Source organism: Octodon degus, unplaced genomic scaffold, assembly GCF_000260255.1.
Source record: "Octodon degus isolate 3935 unplaced genomic scaffold, OctDeg1.0 scaffold00285, whole genome shotgun sequence".
Classification (NCBI taxonomy): domain Eukaryota; kingdom Metazoa; phylum Chordata; class Mammalia; order Rodentia; family Octodontidae; genus Octodon; species Octodon degus.
The window spans coordinates 644,758-663,148 of record NW_004524861.1 but is presented as its reverse complement, the minus strand read 5'-3'; the positions used below and the strand labels follow the sequence as shown (position 1 = coordinate 663,148).

Below are 18,391 nucleotides of genomic sequence, written 5' to 3'. Positions count from 1 at the left end.
GGAAGAAGAAGAAGAAGAAGAAGAAGAAGAAGAAGAAGAAGAAGAAGAAGAAGAAGAAGAAGAAGAAGAAGAAGAAGAAGAAGAAGAAGAAGCCCTACAACCCCCACAGCCCTCTCCCCTCTTTTTCTCAACCTGCTTCTCCTAATAGGAGCTCATCTATGGACCTTCTGAGCTGTGATGTGATGTCACGAGTGGTCCATTTCACAGGTGCATGCAATCTCCTCCACGCTGTGGTAGGCTGTGAGGACGCAGAGGCACTCTGCGCTTAGCGCTGGATCGCTCCCCAGCGTATTTCATTATAAGCACACAAACCTCCCAAAGTATAAAGGAAACCCAAACTCCAAACCACACTGGTGGCAACATTTGAGATGAGATTACTTGGACCTTCAGAGGGGGGACAAAGACTGTGCACTGAGAGGTCTGATATGTGTCCACAGGCTACTTCCAGAAAGGATCATTTAAATAGCTTTTTATTGGTGTTTTTATTAGTGTTTCTTAGGCAAGTACATTTATGAACATCACCATATATCACGTATTTTGTGTGTATTGTTTTCTGTAAAGAAAATGACCCCTGCTCAGTCACATGGCTGGGTTTGGGGGTGGAGCAGCATGTGATCCAACATGGCATATCGTGTGGCCAACCAGATAACCAAAGACTCCTATCATTTATATTAATCCAACCATGTGTCCCTCTAAACCTTAAGTTTCGACGCAGAGCCCTGGAAAGCAGGAACTACGGTTCTCACCTTCTTGCATTGAGCAGGAGAAGACAGTGCATGAGACACAGGAAGAAGCTGACGTTGGAGTTGTAGGTGGCGAACACGACATCCCAGTGCACCTGAAGGAACTCTAAGATGCTCAGCAAGTGGAGACATTCAGACAGGGACTGCTGGGGCTTGGAGAGGCAGTAAAGAATGACTTTGTTCAGACTGCTGTACAAAGTGCTGATGACAGTGTCCCTTTGAGAAGAGGGGTTCTCGATGACCTATAGGTAAAAACAAGAAACACGTGCACACCTGTGAGTACCTGGCAATATGCAGTAGGGACCCAGGTTACTACAAACACCATGCAACCCAAGAAGTGACAGGATATGCAGTTCAAATAACTCTTGGCTCCTCTACTTTTGAGGCTCTACCTAAGGGAGTGATCGTTTAAGCAAATTCAGAATTTGGGTAAAAACCTTGTGTTAAGAAAGTTAAATTTCACCAAGATCATATTGTTGAAAATGAATTTGGTCACCAGAGATTTCTGAAATATTGGTGGCATGGCTGACATTCAGCATATCAGAAGGTCAGTGAGTAATAGCTAATTTCTTAAAATAGGTTCATACCATTTTTAGTAATTATTATCACTTATAACATTCCTGGCATTATGATAAGCATTGTTGATATTGATTGGCAATTTAAACGTACTGTCTTGTTTAACTGTCATAACACCATATATAGACACAGAGAAGACCCCACCTTAACCATAAGAGGTCAAAGGTCAGAGATCAAGGGTCAGCAAGAATCAATCCCACTGCAGACACTGGAGCCATGCTTGCCACATCCTGTCATCTGACAGAGGTGGGAACCACCTGGGTTTAGCTTATGAGAAACGCAGGAGGAGCAAGGCAGAAGGTCCTGGATTGCAGCCTCAGCAGGGACTGGTTCATACAAGGGCAGGGTGTAGGGAAAGGGGTCCTTAGAACACAACATGGGCAAAGCATTGCAGTGAGCTAGACAAGCTACGTACTAGTCACAGATGTCCCTTAGACCTCCTCAAGCAGTACAGGTCGCCTACTCCAAGAAGCCAGGGCTTAACCCCCCATTGAGATTTGGGGTTCATGTGTACATCACCATCCTCTCCTGCTCCTCCAATGAGCGCACTTCTCAGAACAGTTAAGGGCACAGGCACTCGAGTAGAAGAGGAAGCTGGGCATGAGGACAGCAGGGCCTGAGGCCTGCAGCCCAGGCGCCCTGGCCCCAGTGGGACCAACTCTTTGGGTTGGTGCTGAACAACTGCTTTGGTCACTGCAGCTCTGTTCCTTCTCTAAACAGCTTCCCAAGGGTCTCATTTTTACCCCCTCAGAGCTGACCAGGATGTTTTCTCCCTGCTGGAGTCATTCCTGAAGGGACCCCCAAATCCATTCTTTCCAGTCTTCTGGAACTGGCTATCACCCTAGAAACTGCTGAGGCTGGGTCCTGGGTCTGTGGGTGGTAGCTTCAGAAAGAAAGGCCTGCCCAATGCCCAAGATGACCCAGAAGGTGGGGCAAAACATGCTGAAGCCTTGGTCACAGGGAAGGTCTACAAGGGAGGCACACAGCAGCTCTTCAGGAGGACCCCAGCAGCCAAGGAGACAAGTGTGTAAGAACATGAGACTTTCAGGTGCCACAATTCTGTTGCACACACACACACACACACACACACACGCACGCACGCACACACACACACCTGCATCAAGAGTTGGCTCCATTGGCACCCACTGGCATGCACTGCCCACATGGGCACAAACATAGACATATGTGTATGCAAACAGAGGACACAGGTGAGAGCACTGGAACCAGGCAGAGTAGAGTCCTGCCTCCACTTCAGAAAGCACAAGGACGACAGGTGGAGGGCAAATTAAAGAAGAAAATGAAATCAGTTTTCTGGAGTCAAGGGCCTTTGGGCCTTGTGTGGGAAATGGCTGACAGTGACAAGGTTAAATCCAGGTCAGTAAAGCCTCAGAAAGGAGGAAGTAGAGGTTGCAGAGCTGTGTGCAGGCAGGGAGCTGAGGGCCCAGAGGTCACGGACAGAGTCATGGCGCTGCACAGGGCGCTGTAGTTCCCAGCACTGTGCAGGGCACCAGATGGTCTAGCGCTGGCTCTTCAAGGCACCAGGGAAGCCCTCATCACTTCCCTCTTCCCCACCTACCTCAGGCTATTTCCAAATAGGACGGCAGATGCAGCCCTACGGAGCCCGTTTTCTGCTGATTCCTGGTGGCAGCCTAGGCGCCTTCTCCTGAATCACTTACCACCATGATGTGCTCCGTGAGGAAGAGCAGGATGTGCTTGGGGTCTGCCGAGAACATGCCACCATACAGCTTCTCCACCAGCCGCTGGGCGAAGTGGGAGATGTTCCAGAGGGAGGGCGCAACAGCAGCCTCTGTGCTTGGCTGAGGCTCGCTACTGCCTGAGTGGGGGACAGTGACATCCCTGGATGGCCTCCAACCCCTCATGGCCACCAGTCACATTGTCCCACCTCACTCTCCCCCTATCCAAGGTGGGGTCTTGGCACCCACTGAACAGTCAGGCCTCAGAGTAAACCCATGTTAGTGAGCTAGCTGCTGACTGGAACCCAGTGGTGAAACTCAAGTAAGGGAGGCTCCCCCATGATTTTGGAACAAGAGTGGGTGCCTTTAATGCCTAAGCCAAACAGGAAGGCACTGTGGTGACTGAGGCTGCATCACACAGGGAAGAGGGCAAAGCTGCACTGTGGGCAGCCTGCCAGGCCCGGCTCTGCCCTGACTTGGCCTCCACGGTGCTCCCACTCGCAGCTCCAGCCTCATCCCATCACAGCACTACTGCGAGTTACAAGGCCAGAGCTGGGTGCCAGCTGCATGCACTCCAGTGCGTTCAGGAGGGAAGCCTGAGAGCAAGGGGAAGAGGCCCGAAGGGGCGGGGCCCGAGGGGAGGGGCCCGGAGCAGGGGGAGGAGCCTATCACTCAGAACGGCTCCACCCACTCTGCTCTGCAGCTGAGCTCCCTAGCACAGGCCTTGCGTGCTGCGGCGCAGAGGCCACGCCCCGCCATGGTCACTGTGTGCCTCATGGGGTCACACTGCTGATATCCTGCTCATCACTGTGCAGCTCCATACCCGGGTCAGGAGGACCAAGCCACTCTTACCTCGGAGAAGCAGGGTGCTGCCCACGCTGGGATTGTGGAAGATTTCCATGGTGGCCAGCAGGACCTCAGACTGGAAGTCTCGCTTCTGCTGCCCACTGGCATTGTCTGGAGAGGCCTGAAACACAGCCGGGTCCCTGTGCCACTGCGTGTCCGTGACACCAATGCCTGCCCCTGCTTAGGAGCACTTCCCTCTGCTGTCCAGCTACTCGGGGGCCATAGGAAGCCCACAGTGACGGCCACCCAGCCAGTGGGTGCCCCAAGCTGAGGCCCCTGGGACCAGTTTCCAGCTGACTCCTCAGGGCTGGCTTCCCTCTCTCCTTCTCAGATCAGCACCTTCCCTCCCCACCCCATAAATTCCTCTGCAAAACCCTTGCCTCAGGCTCAGCATCTGCACACCCTGCCCTCGTTCACCCTGCCCCAAGCCTCCAAAGGACCCACGATGACCATGCCCTTCCCCACTCACCTCCAGGAACACATCCAGCGGCTGCCACTGCTTGGGGCTGGGGGCTCCGAGCAACAGCTCCCTCAGCAAACCCTGTGTGAACTCCCTCAGCTGCCTCTGGCCAGGGTGGAAGACAGCAGGAGCCTGGGGATCCTCTGTGGTGCTGCTCCCATCAGCTGCAGCTCCAGGACTGCTGGTGCTCCCGGTGGACTCGGCTGAAGAGCCCTGGACGACAAAGGGCCCATGAGAAGTGCAGCTTGGCCTCGCACAGACAGCCTTGATGCCAGCGCATAAGCCAGGTGCCACCTGCCCAGCTGCTAAGGGGGCTGCTGTGACCTGGGGACCTGAGATGGCCAGGAGTGTGTGAAGGAGCTGAGCCTCAGCTCATCACTGCTCCAAGCCAGCTGCTGGCAGCTGACGGTAGGCATGGAGAAGATGTCACCAAGGCTTAGGAGAGGAGAAGGGATGCAGTGATCCCTGGCTCCTGCCTCATGGTCAGGTCTCTGAAGAGCCCTCCTGCTTTTTGCACTGCTTTTTATTTGAGGTTTATGAAGCTTCCAGGAGACTGTGACACAAGGATCATTTTCTAGGCCACCTCTCCTGGAGGACAAGGAGGTGCCAGAGGCTGGTGACACATCCAAGGACACTGGCCACAGCCTGACTCTGGCCCTCCAACTTCTCTTGCATCTTCCTCTGGTAGCACCTCCCTTTGCTCATTCATAAAACTAATGCAGCCATTCTTAATTAAGCCATAAAATGAATTTAATGGCACCTAGGGAGGTAGTGACTGCATTAATTAGCTCCATGTGGCCTCAACTGGAAAGATGCCATATAAATAATCCCAAAGCCTTATGACCATAGATTTTTGTGGAAACAGGGTCCACCATGACCCTGGGCAGCACAGCCTGGCAGAACTAACTAGGGGCTGGAACCAGGAATGGAGGGGCCTTGGCATTGGAGTCAGGAGCCCCAGACAGGCACTGCTGGCCCATGGGGCACCGGCTGCCTGGAAAGGGGGCTTTGGGCTGGGCCCTCCTTCCTCAGGAAGCTCCTGGTTACCATGGTGAGGAGCCCAGACTGGCTCAGCAAAGCCAGGCTGGGGCCCAGAGGTGGGCCCCAGGGTTGAGGTGTCAGGCCTTAGACTCAGGGCCCTGGTCCTAGGCAGGGGTGAAAGGGCAGAGCAAGAGTTGGCCCCTCTTGGCCTGGCCTGCAAGCGTGACCCCTGAATCTCCATTTCTATACTCCTTCCATACTCTCTATGGCCTTTTTTTCACTCTTACTACCTCAGTAAGTTGCCTGAATTGATGTTAATCCATCAAACCACTTGGGGGCCAATTTTCCTTTTTTATGTATCTTCTCTTTTTCATTAAAACTGATTACATTAATCCCTTAGTTCCCAAGGGGGTTGGTTACAAGTCTCTCTAAGGGTACCAAATTCTGCAGGAATTCATATTCCTTATATAAGATGGTATAATGTTTCCTGTATAATTTATCCTTTGGTGATTTATGATGCCTATTACAATGTAAGTGCTATGGAAATAGCTGCTATATTGTGTTATTTAGGTGTACAGACTTCTTTCCTCCAGACCAAGGAAAGAAGTCTGTACACCTTCAGCATGGATAAAACTTTCTTAAAACTCCTTTCTTTCCGGAATTGCTTAGACCCCCAGAAACAGAGACCCAGGTTACAGAAGACTGCCTGCTCTCTCACACTTCATTTGGTAATTAAATTTTATTTTAAGCCAGCCATAATGAAAGGGGCACCTGACCTCCCACAGACCCTGGCCACAGTCACCTTCTCCAGCTTGGGGGGGAGACTTTGGGAGGGCAGAGTGGAGTTTAGGTCTTGGCTGTGTGGCACATTAATCCCAGGATCTGTGGCACATCTCAGTCCCTCAGTAGTTCTGTGACATGCTCCTTACCACCCTCTGATTCGCAAGGACTCTGAGCACCACTTTGTCTCTGAACCTCAGTTTCCTTTCCTTGATAGCAACTCTATGGGAATTACAGAGTCACTATACAGTGTCACTACAGAGTGACATAAAGCTTAAGGCTTGGGACCAGTGTGTCACAGGGTTCCATAGATGGATGCTGTCACCACAGATACACTCCTGGGAAAGGTTAGCCAGGAGACACAAGACTTTGTCCTCCAGACCAAGTGAGTCCTTCTGTCCCCTCTTCTGGCTTGCCTGGCCCCACGCTGGGTCTTCCCAACCCCCTGACTGGCAGAAGCCTGAGCTGTGTCCCAAACAAGGGACTATCTCCATTGCCATGCCAGATGTCCACACAGAACTGGAACTGTTCTACCATCATATTATTCACTACTGAGCTTCCTGACAACTTGAAAAGAAAGCTATTGCATCTTGGAGCTGAAAATGACCTTAAATCTCAACCAAGAAAAGGGAAATTGCTAGAGCTGTTTATTAACACTTCAATCCCACAGCCTCAAATGTATCTCAACTTTGGGAAGTGGAGATGCATTAGCCCTTCAGCAGAGAAAGATGAGGAAGTCCTTGACCCCCTCCCTGGGTGGGTGAGGTGAGGGCTTGCCCTACCTTTTGGGCTCCCATGGGGAAGGCGACTGTGGCCAGAGTCTGCAGGAAGTCAGGGGCCTTCCAGGCTGGGTCCTGGGGGTAGGTTCGGTGCACAAGGGCCAGAAAGTGCAGCACACTGGCAGGAAACGTCTGCTCCCACACACCTTCTTCATGACCTGCTGAGGGCTGAGGACACACTCCGTGAGAGGCAGTCAGGGTTGGGGTCAGGGTTAAAGTCAGGCTGCATAGCACCCTGGTGGAACAGCCTGAGCCCAAACTACAGACATCCCCCACTGAGATCACAAAGGACACTCTGCATGAGTCACCAAGACTGTGGCCAGCACTGGTGGGTGTCACATGGGGATGGCACAGTGTGTTTGGACATTGTCCCAAGCTGTCTTCTCCTCACCATATAGCAACCCTTTGAGGTAGGCTCTGTGTGGAACCCTTGTCTGCAGAAGTGACCCAGAGAACACCTATATCTTACCAAGGCCACCCCATGGTAAGAGTCATAGCCAGGGTCTGACCCTCATGAACCACTGCCCTCCCTACACAGCTCCTACACAATTAGACACAGCATGCATGCTGAGCTAGTGGGAGTGCCCACCAGAAGTCACCGTCTTCCCCGGCATGTTGCCAACTCCTCCCCAGTCAATAACTAGGCATACTCTGTCTCCTGCTGGCAGGGTCTGGGATGGGCTGGGTCCCGAGCTGGTCCCACTACCTCCCCATACTTCTTGGCTGTACAGCCCACACAGGAAAATGTGAACCTAATTGCAGAAAGGAAGGCAAGACACATAGAACTGCAGTTCTGGGACCTGGCGAGGGATTGGGTTGGGCAGGAGCAAATGGAAGAATATTCTGAAGCCACCTGCATCTCAGCCTCCAGACCCTCCAGCATAATATTAGATTTGTAGGAGAGAACATACAAGAGGAAAGTAGAGTTATCAGGGAGTTCTTCAGCCTGGGCGGAATCCAGCCTCTGCCACTTACTACAGCCTGGCTTGGACCAGCTTGGATTTTTTTTTTTTTTTCAGGGAAGAAAGTCCTGGGGATTGAGTCCAGGGATCTTACATTGAGCTACATCCACAGTCCTTTTTCATGTTGAGACATATCTTGTTAAATTGCTAAATTGCCTAAACTAGACTTGGCCTCCCAGAGTATTGGGGTTACAGGTGTGCACCACCATGCCCAGCTGGACCAGCTCCTCATGCCTTGGGCTCCGACATTATTGAATGAGAATCTTGATGCAGCCTATTTCAGAAAGTTTCTGTGAGGATTAAGTGGGTCATTTTAGCAGTCTGACTAAGACAGGGTAAAAACAGAAACAGCTACAAGATGAGGTCAGAGCCAGAGGACCTAGACTTTTGGAAGAGGAGTCTGGATTTGATCCACCAATCTACAGAGACCCCTGAAGATCAAGGTGTGGCCAGGACATGCTGGGCACAAGTGTGACCTTGGGGTCCATGGTCTGACCTCATTTGGATGGACTGTCTACAACCCCGCAGTGGAGGGAACGCTGTCTCTTCCAATGGATTATCACATGCAGCAGAATGGCTAATATTAAAAAAATAACAATGAAAAATATTGGCAAATGTGTGGAGCGGCAAGACCTCTGCCAGAATGAGAGCTAGTGAGAGTGTAAATTGGTCCTTCCACGCTAGAGAATTCTTTGGCACCACTGACTTAAGTAAGCCATATGTACAGCTAATCACCCACAATCCCACTCTTGGGAGCACTTCCCAAGAGAAATGTCCACCAAAAGACAGGTATGTGAAAAATCTATTCTTGATATTTCCAAAATGAAACAACCGAGAATGGATGTGATTAATTATAACAAGAAAATACCACTTCGCCGTGAAAAAAAATCTGAATTCCTGCCATCCACAACAACATGAGTGAATCCCATGACATAGTGGCAAGTGAAAGAAGCCAGACCCAAAAGGCTAAGTACTGCATGGTTCTGTTTATATCACGGTCAAGGACAGGCAGCCTCGCCTGTGGTTACCACTGAGTGAGCAAGCGTAAGCATCCAAGGAAACTCAGCTGCCAAGGATAAAAGAAACAAACAGAACTGAAGACCTGTGAGAGGCATTCTTACAATTAAGTCTGTAGCTTTTTCCCCTTATTCTTCTACTTTCTGTCTTTCACACTTAGATGCTTGTCCACTCTGTTTGGTAAGTGATGTTCTCACAGCAAGTGTCTGTGCTGCAGCAAGCAATCAGCGAGAGATTTCATCTTCAGGATAAGGAGCCAGGATCTTGTTCTTCACCCCATGTGCTAGTCACGTGTCTAATGTGAGCTTAACCTGTTGTGTTTGTTGTTATAGTGGAAACATTTGGCTTCATACCTACACTACTGTCAGCGTAACACACATTTTCTCTGTTGTTAATGAGCTTTTGTTGTTCCTTTGGTTTGCTTTATATTCAGTAACATTAAGTAGGATAGCAGATTCCTTATAATGTAAATAGAAAATATATATCTTTACAAGGCACCCCAAAATTAACCACACAGCAGTCCTACAATAGAATGAATAAATTCTTCAAAGATGGAAAATGTACAGCACGTATAAGCTGACCAGGGTAAAAACAAAACTAGAAACAGATAAAAAATAAAAATGTCTAATTACATGGACACTGAAAAATATGAAAGTAAGCTTTACAATTGTAATCATAAAGCTTCTAGAAGAAAACCAAAAATGAAGATGCTAAAAAATCTAGAGAAGTTGACAGAGAAAAAACAAAAACCTCAAGATACTGGTAAATAGACCCAAAATCTGAGTCTTCAAATAAATCCACAAGCCTTTATCTCCTAAGTAGCAGGCGAGGTATGATAAAGAATGTGAGCTCCCAAATTAAGAGTAATAAGGGAGAAATAACACAGCAAATTAAATGAGTCAGAAGAGGTCTGCAACAGCTTAGGTCTGGGATGTGCGCCAAGGCCCATGTGTCAAAGACTTGGTCTCCAGCTTGGCGGAGGTAGTAGACGTTAGAAGAGGCCAAGCCTAGGAGGTCTTCAGGCCATGGGTGTCATGGCCTTGAGGAGGGTGGCACACTCCTGGCCTCTCCTTTTCTCTTTTATGCATCCTGGCAGAGAAGTGAGGATTCTCGCTGTGTCCCACATCCTTGCTGTGACAACTCACTGCAAATCCTAAGCAGGCCAGCTGGTCACACCATGGAAAGGTAACTCACACAAGACCTTCTGTGCAAATCGAGTAACTGAAAAATTATATCTAAATATCAATTAATTAAACTGGTTCAAGCAGGTATTTAAAAGCTTTAAACAGTCGATAATCATGGAAAAAATGTAGTCACAGGCAGCCTCATAGAAGCCCATTTAAATCATATAAGAGTTGTGGACTTAATACATTCTTGAATATAAAGGCGATCCATCACTTTTATATAAAACCAGGAAAAGACCAACATCAAAACATGATCAAAATAGAATGAAAAAAAAAAAAACTGCAGCCAAATATAATTTACAAAGATGCATACAAAATCATAAATTTTTGCAAACAAAATAAGGAATACTCTTAAAAAATTAAGATCAAGAGGACTAAATAAGATCTTTGTGAAGCACTCAATTGTTGACTTACATGTTACAAAATAAAAGTGAAAAAATCTTGCCTGTGCAAAGGGCAAATAATGTGATCTACACTTTCACCACATAATGACACACAAACACAAACACACAGAAGTTGCCAAACAACACAAACAAGCAGCTCACAGTAAAATAAAGAGTTAACAAGGACTTGAAAAGTGATTAGATTTTTTTTTTTTTTTTTTTAATTTTTTTTTTTTTTTTGGTGGAACTGGGGATTGAACTCAGGCCCTTGCGCTTGCCAGGTAAGTGCTTATTCTACAGAGTCATCTCCCCGGCCCCTGAAAAGTGATTTGAAAAAAGAGTAATAATAAGTACAAAAGAACTCAACTGTGGAACAATCATCACTTAGGTTGTGAGGCTGTCTTAGGCTGAGGATTGAGCTGTGGGCTTCCATGCCAGATGCTGATGGACAAGGGATGGTGGACATGCATTGTACATGCATGATGTTTAATGTAACCTTCCCAAGAAGCACATGCAAAAACACATACAGTGTGCACTGTGTCCTGGTAGCCACACCCCATGGAAAAGACATTCAAGAAAGTTAACTACAGGCTTTTTATAACACTGCTCTGAAGATCAACATACACTTCTCTTACAAATACATGTGGTTCCTATGGTCTCCCACTCTATGGATGACATTCACAAATTTTGAGGGAATAAATGCAAAAAGAGTCTGGGGTGTCTGCATCTGTAAGGATACACTCTGACCTGTACACAAGGAGAACCATCAAGTGCTGGCTTGTGTGGGGAAGCGCTATTGTCTGTGGAGGCTGCATCTCCTGACTGGGGTGCACAGAGCTCCTTGGGCCCTTGAGGCTGGACTTCCTGTTGCACCCAGGTCTCCCTTGGGAGCCTACTCACCTTGTCCATTTCATCTTACTAATTGCCACCTGCTATGGCTTGAGTGTGTCCACTGAAAGTTCCTGTGCTTCAAGATTAATCCCCAAATTCTTATGCTCATGGTGTGTGGAAGAGGGGCCCATGCAAGGTGATAATGACAAGATGTCCCAAGGGAGGCCCAAGATGGCACTGATGTCCTAGATGAGGAAGTGAGATCCAGGCCAGCACACTTGCTGCCAGTGCATGATGCCTTCACCCTACTGTGGCTCATCAAAACGGCTTCACCAGACACCTCAAAAGCACAGCCTCCAGACTGGGAGCTCAACAAACTCCTATCTTTATAGATTACCTAGTCCTGGGCATTTGGTAACCGCCCCTGACAGAGGACTAAGAATCAGCATCCCTAGGAAGCTACTGGTAGAGGGATCAAGGTGGGCCTTCCCCATGCACCTCCCACCAGAACCTCCTGGGGTGCTGTGTGGGAAGCAGCTCACCTGGCTCATGGTGGCTCTCAGCATTGCCAGCAGCAGCAGGGCACCTTCTGTGCACAGCCCAGACCGCTGCACTTCTTGCTGGTGGTGCTTCTGCATAAGCCACTGCAGCATGGCATCCAGACTGTCCTGCAGGAGAAACAGGGCTGTGAGGAAGCCCAGGGGACCTTCTAGGAGCACCAGCTCTGTGGCCTGGGCAACACCTGTTCTGGGCTGCCCCCCCAAAGCAAAGAAGCATTGTACCCCAGTAGCCAAAGTACACGGCTACCTGGAAACTTCCAGCCCAGAGAACGTGCATGAGGGAGGCAACCCCACTGAAGCACTGAAGACCCCCTCAAGACCTGTCTAAAGGTGGGTGGGTTCCCTCAGGTTCAGGGCATGGCCTGCCTAGCACAGGCCAGGGCCTGGGTCCCATCCACAAGCTCCAATCAATAAAAAAGCACAACCTTTTTTTTTTTTTTTTAAGTTTTGTTCTTTTGAGCTGACCCCACAAACATGTCCTAAAGAATGCCTAAGAAATGACCTTTTATAAATGAGGCTTAGAAGACACAGGAAGAATTCAAATACTGAGAGGAGGTATGGTGTGGACAAAAGAGCAGGGATTTAGAATCAGAACTCTAAACACAGCTGTGGAGGGTGGAATCTGTTCAGCCTTCTGGTAGCTCAGTTTCCCTCTCTATGAGAATAAAAGAAATCCCATTATCTACCCCAAGGGACTGTTTATATATCAAGTAGAAGAGAATACATAAAGCATCTATCAGAGGTCCTGACTCCTGGCAAACGTTAGTTTCCTACAATGTGTTCTTAGAGAAATAAGATTGCAGGTCTCCATGAACTTAGCACAGTATATTCAGAGCTTTACTTTGAAGTATGATCTACAACACTGCACTTTCAATCTGACACAGGTCTTCCAAGCGTAAGACTACGCAGGACAGCCAGATGCTTATGTGTTCTCCACAGGCCCATGCCCTTGCCCTATTTCAATTCAGTTCAGTTTCACTTAACAAAATTAAGACCAAGAAATGATTTCCAAGCCTGGTTTGTCAGGCAGCCAGGGAGGTTAGCAAAAGGTGGGCTGTGTCCTCCAGGTGCTCAGTAGCCATAAAGGTAGGCACATGGGACCATGCGCTGGGGCCAAAGAGCACAAAGGTATACTGAGGCCAGAAAAGAAGCACCTAGGAACTGCACAGGAGGTGGCACTTGATCTGAGTCTGGGGCAGGACACTCCTGCCAGGCAGGAGACAATATCAAAGAGAGCCAGTAAGGCCACTGCACGGGTGAGCACAGAGCAGTTGGCCCTCTTAGAGAAATGGCCCAGTGCAGGGACAGCAGGGAGGGCAAGACAGAGCCAAGCCAGGGGCCAAACACAAAGGACCTCAGCACTTCATCCAGAATCTGAACTAGACCTTGCAGGAATGGCCGCCAACAAGACTTGGACTTGCAGCTGGGTCCAGGAAGAGAAAGGGTTTAACATGAGACTAATCCACACCAGACTTTCCCAGAGGGATTATGGCTAAGGCTAAGGGGGTGATGGGCTAAAAGGAGGCTGTCAGAGAGCTCACTGGGAGGTGAGGCTGCAGAGGGTGAAATGGGTGCAGATGGATGAGAGAAAGGAGGATGGGACCTTATGCCCAGTGAGTGCAGACTCTTCTTGGATGATTTTCCAGAAGGGCTAAGATGTATGCAGAGCATTAGCTTCAGAGTGTGAGCCCAGGGCAGCCTCTGGTTTTCAGTGGGACAGTTTAACACACTTGTGTCTACAGGGATGAGTCAGTAGAAAAGGAGACACTGAAATAACAGTGCAATGAGGGGACGACGGTGGCCTGAGTCACCCTGGAAGAAGGTGCAGAGTCACAGGACAGCCTAGAAATCCAGCCTTTCCCATGCCCATGGCAAGGGAGTGATGAGGAGGGTGGCAAGGAAAACAGGTGCCCAGCCTGGACCTTGCTTTTCAGCTGGGTCCAGGAAGAGAAAGGGTTTAACATGAGACTAATCCACACCAGACTTTCCCGGAGGGATTATGGCTAAGGCTAAGGGGGTGATGGGCTAAAAGGAGGCTGTCAGAGAGCTCACTGGGATGTGGGCCACCAGGGAGAGGAGTAAGTCTGACTGACATTTGTAGCCCAAAGAAGCAGCAGAGGCAGCAGAGTCTTAGGGAGGGAGCTGCTTTAGTCATGTGCAAGCAGAAAGCCAAGTGCCCTGCAGCCCCAGGGTGGCCCCAGGATCTACCTTGGGCCCATCTGTCAGCTCTGTCAGTGGTGTCTGCAGGAAGAAGGTCGATACAATGAGGTAGACTTCCGGGATGTGAACTCGGTAGCCCAGGAATTCGGTCAAGACACGGAAGCCAGGGAGCAGGCAGGGGCTATGCTCAGCCACAGTTGCAGGCTTCTTCAGGTTGTCTATAGATGGAGGAGGAGGCATGAATTGGAGCTGAAAAGAACTACTTCTGGTCAAGGTGGGGGTGGACATACCAGGAGTTCCTGCCACCCACTCCACTCTTAAGAGACACAGGCCTGAAATACATATCCACAAAGTTGAGCAAAAGAAAACACTTGCCTGTGATTAATTTTCCTAGTCCTAACACCTCATTCATTCACTCATCCATCCATTATTAATCTTTCATTCCTTCACCCATCCAAATCCCATCCATTCATCCATTAATTTATTCATCCATCCACCTGTTTATTAATTCATTCATCTACCCAGTCATTCATACATATATTCTCAATCTATTAATTGATTAATTTGTCCATCCATCCACCCATCCAAAGACAAACACATACTAAATGCCAACAACTTAGGAATAAACCAGGCAGTTCTGTATTAGGCAATGTGGGGACAGAAGCATAAAGAACGATGGAAGGGGGCAAGCATGTGATGGAACACAAATACTAGGAGAAAGTGAAGAGCACTACAGAGACAGTAGGAAGGGCAGAGAGGATTGACAGAGGTGCCCTGACCTGGGAAAGGCACCCTGAGACTCACCCAAAGGAAAGGTCTTGTAGGGCAGAAAAGGCATACAGACAGCAGAAGCCAACTGGGAAGTTCTCACCCTTGCAAGGCACATGACCAGATGGGGAGCCTGGAAGTGCCGGAGAGCAATATCCAGGGCTGCAAAGTATGAAGGCAGGAAGGTGCTGCCCAGTGGTCCTCAGGTTCACGCTGCTCTGGAGCCCATCTGGGAGAAGGGTCCAGGAGGTCCTGCTGCAGGGACCTGCACAACTCCTCTGGCATCACTCAAATCCTAGAACAAGGAGGCACCCACACTCACCCATCATGATGGCTACATCCTCAGCACTGTGCTCCACCCAGGAGCCCACAGACAGGCCATCCTTGAATCGGGCACGGAGAGAGGGGCTACACAGGAAGTGCAGCAGCAGCTTCAAGGCCAGCACAGTAGTGCTGGGATGCAGGTGGCCCTGCAGGAGCAGCAGGAACCAGTCAGGGCCCAGGCTCAGAAACATCTCCTCCTTCAACCTGGGGGTCAGTAAATACAGTCCATTACCTTTCAGTCTGTGAGCAAGTGCCACTCCCAGAAGAGATAACACTCAGCCTCATAAGTCTCTTGGGAAAAGCAGTGAAGGGTAACATTTGAGTATGACCTATAGAAGCACATACCAGCACATTCTGAAAGAATGCAGAGTAAAATAATGACAGAATTGTTGCACAGCGATAGACTTGTTCTTTAATAGCTACAATGTAAGTTGACCAAAGCTTTGCAAAGCAACTGGGAATTATGGATGAAGGTAGGTAAAATCTCATGTACCCCCAAGACTTCATAGCTTTGCCATTATTCAGACTTGCTGGTGGGAACTGAAATGTACAGGAGGGACAGGAGGTGGGGAGCAAGGGTACTGAGCCCAGGACTCAGCCTCAGAAGTCAGAGAAAGAGGCATCTACGTGGAGCAGTGATCTAGGCTTCAGCTGCCAGGCCAGACAAGGTGGGGTGGGGCTAGTGTCTGCTGCAATGAGCAGCGGACTAGAGGCCAAGAAACTGTCATCTTTCCTATTCCCGCCTGTGATATCTTCAGACTGGCAGAGCTCTTAACGTGCTCTGGTCATTCGACTCGATGATGATGAGTATGGGCATGATAAGGGAGATGACAGTGACAGTGGTGGTGGTGGTGGTGATGATGCCACTGATGGTTATGGTAATGATGGTGGTGAGGATGACAGTGGTGAGGGTGATGGTGTCAGTAACGGTGAGGATCCTGATGATGGTGATGCTGATGGTGGTGGTGGTGACGGTAGTGATGGGAAGTTTGTGGTGAAGACAATAATACCTTATCATTGGTGGAAATGGTGGTGATAGCGACGACAATGGTAGTAGTGGTGATGATAATGATGGTGAAGATGGTAGAGATGGTGGCGGTGGTGGTGGCGGCGGTGGCGGCGGCGGCGGCGGTGGTGGTGGTGGTGGTGGTGGTGGTGGTGGTGATAATGGTGATGGGGGGATGACAACAGTTTAGACAGTGCTTATAGTTTCCCAGACACTGCTCCCAGGTCTCGCTATACATTAATTCATTTCATCCTCCCCATAGCCATCTGTGGAAGGTATTATTTTCAATTTCACACAAACAAGTAGATAGAGGCATGCAGAGCTTGCAGAGCCTTCTTGAGTCCCTGGCGGCAGAGCTGAAACCCAGCCCAGAAGGCCCAGATGCTACCAGCCAGGTGCTTATGTACTTTACTATGTTCTCTTTTTAAAAGATGAAAAAGGATAGGACCACGCTAGCTCATCACCAAGACACCCTCCGGTGTTAACATGTCTCAATTCTAAAACTGTAGACTTATGCACTGGTAAATTTGTAACTATGATTTCCAAGGTTGCTTTGCGGAAGGGTAAGTCCCCACCCCCACCCCCACAAACACACAGATATGCTATGTGTAAACTGAGAGAAGCTGAGGAATTGTACAGATGTGCTCACAGCTGCATCCCAGGAGCTAGAAATGGTGCCTGGTATATAGTCAGAAAAAAAAAAAAATAGGTCCTGAACAAGTGATTCCACGGTTGTGAGCAGGCAGTGGGGAGAGATCAGAGTCAGCTCTATGATTACTCATTACTTTGAAAGTTAATTGAAGGCAGACACCACTTTTTTCCAAGTTGGAAAAATAACTAACACACCAAAAGTAAATAGTGGAGGCATTTGGCAAGGCTTTTCCTTGATAGATGTTACTTGAGCTAACCATTTCTCCACTCTGCTGTCTGCCAAGTACAGGACATCAAAGTCAGTGATCATCACAACCGCCAACACAGTAACAGCCCCATGTGGCAATGGTGACAAAAGAGTTGCTTGAAATGATGCCGAATGTGTTTCCAGCTACTCTTGCCCACTGAACTTCTGCATCCGAATATCTCAGGGCAAGGTCTGGTTTATTGGGTGAAGAAAATACAATTTCATTCTGCCTTGTGTAGGAAACACATCATGGAAAGCAGACTCAGAGATGCTAAACTTTTCATTAAGGAAAGGTTCTAATACTGCACCCTGTAGGAGGCGACCTCGTGCCAAATTGCTCTTCCCAGAGGTACTCACTCAGAGGACAGATGGAGTTGGGGGGAAGAGATTACACCGAGCAGCATCTCCAGCAACTGGTTTCTGAGCCTGACTGTCTTTCCAGATGTTTGGCTTCTAGCTACAAAACAGAAAATTCAGATTTGAGAGAAAACGGATGTAAAAAGACATAACATTCGCTGTAGCGAGCCATCATAGTCAACAATTGCTTAGTTTACTCAGAATTGGAGCACGAACAGGACTCAAAAATTTGGCCCTTAATTCTAGATTATAATGCAATCCTTAAAAGAAAAGAAGAAGAAAAACTTCAGGAAATGTTGCTAAAGCTCCCTTTGCCTACAAATGTCTTCAGTGACCTGCCTTTGACAACAAAAAGGGGCCATGGTATTGGACTGGGCAGGTGCGAAACAGCCCCATCGTCAGTTACCTTATAAAGGCAAATGTATCATGCAGTAGAATCTGGTTATGTTCTCATAGGCTGAGGCATTTCTCTACATTGTGGTGGTTTTATGGGTGACACTAGGGGTTGGGTGGTAAAGACTGCGCTGTGTGTTCTCTGGGCTTCTGCTCTCAGCCCACTTCTAGACAAGACCTCTGTATGTCTTTCATTTACATTGCCCTGAAAATAGCAGAGCCACAGCAGAGGATCTGAGGAGAAACATTACTTCTCAAGGATCACTGAAGCCCCAGGAGACATCCCAACAGTGCTTCACTACAATTAGTTAAAAGTTTCAGAGTGAGGTCTACATGCAAAAATGCAAAGTTTACAGAAAGGAGCTCACTCTGGGCCACTACACAACATTTTTCCCTTCACTCAGTAGGCATCTTCTAAGCACTTTGGGGTTCAACACCCTAATGCTAGGGGAGCACAGGGGAAGCAGCTCAGAGATGCAGCCTCAGATTTGCCTCGACAGTATTTGGATTTTGCCTCCTTCTCTGCCTAAGGTTCCAATCCCACCGAGGCTTGCTTCCTTCCTCTCCAAAATGAGACACAGAATTTCTACTCTGGCCATTTGATTTGAGGACATGGGGGATGATAATTCATACAGATCAACTGACACTATCCCCGAGTGTCTTCTGTGACGATGGGGCTGTTTCACACC

General features: G+C 48.7%; 1 protein-coding gene across 3 annotated transcripts in view; it reads right to left on the bottom strand.

Annotated features, from left to right (window-relative positions):
* Positions 1-18,391, bottom strand: part of Wdfy4 (WDFY family member 4) — a 240,968-nt gene that overhangs the window by 130,690 nt on the left and 91,887 nt on the right. For all 3 annotated transcript variants that reach the window (XM_004646962.2, XM_023707249.1, XM_023707250.1), the window contains exons 28-36: positions 17,310-17,409; positions 15,047-15,252; positions 14,005-14,174; positions 11,779-11,904; positions 6,863-7,027; positions 4,329-4,532; positions 3,866-3,980; positions 2,996-3,153; positions 747-985 (exon numbers count right to left, since the gene is read on the bottom strand). In XM_004646962.2, the coding sequence (XP_004647019.1) occupies positions 747-985; positions 2,996-3,153; positions 3,866-3,980; positions 4,329-4,532; positions 6,863-7,027; positions 11,779-11,904; positions 14,005-14,174; positions 15,047-15,252; positions 17,310-17,409 (1,483 nt within the window). The remainder of the gene's footprint in view (positions 1-746; positions 986-2,995; positions 3,154-3,865; positions 3,981-4,328; positions 4,533-6,862; positions 7,028-11,778; positions 11,905-14,004; positions 14,175-15,046; positions 15,253-17,309; positions 17,410-18,391) is intronic.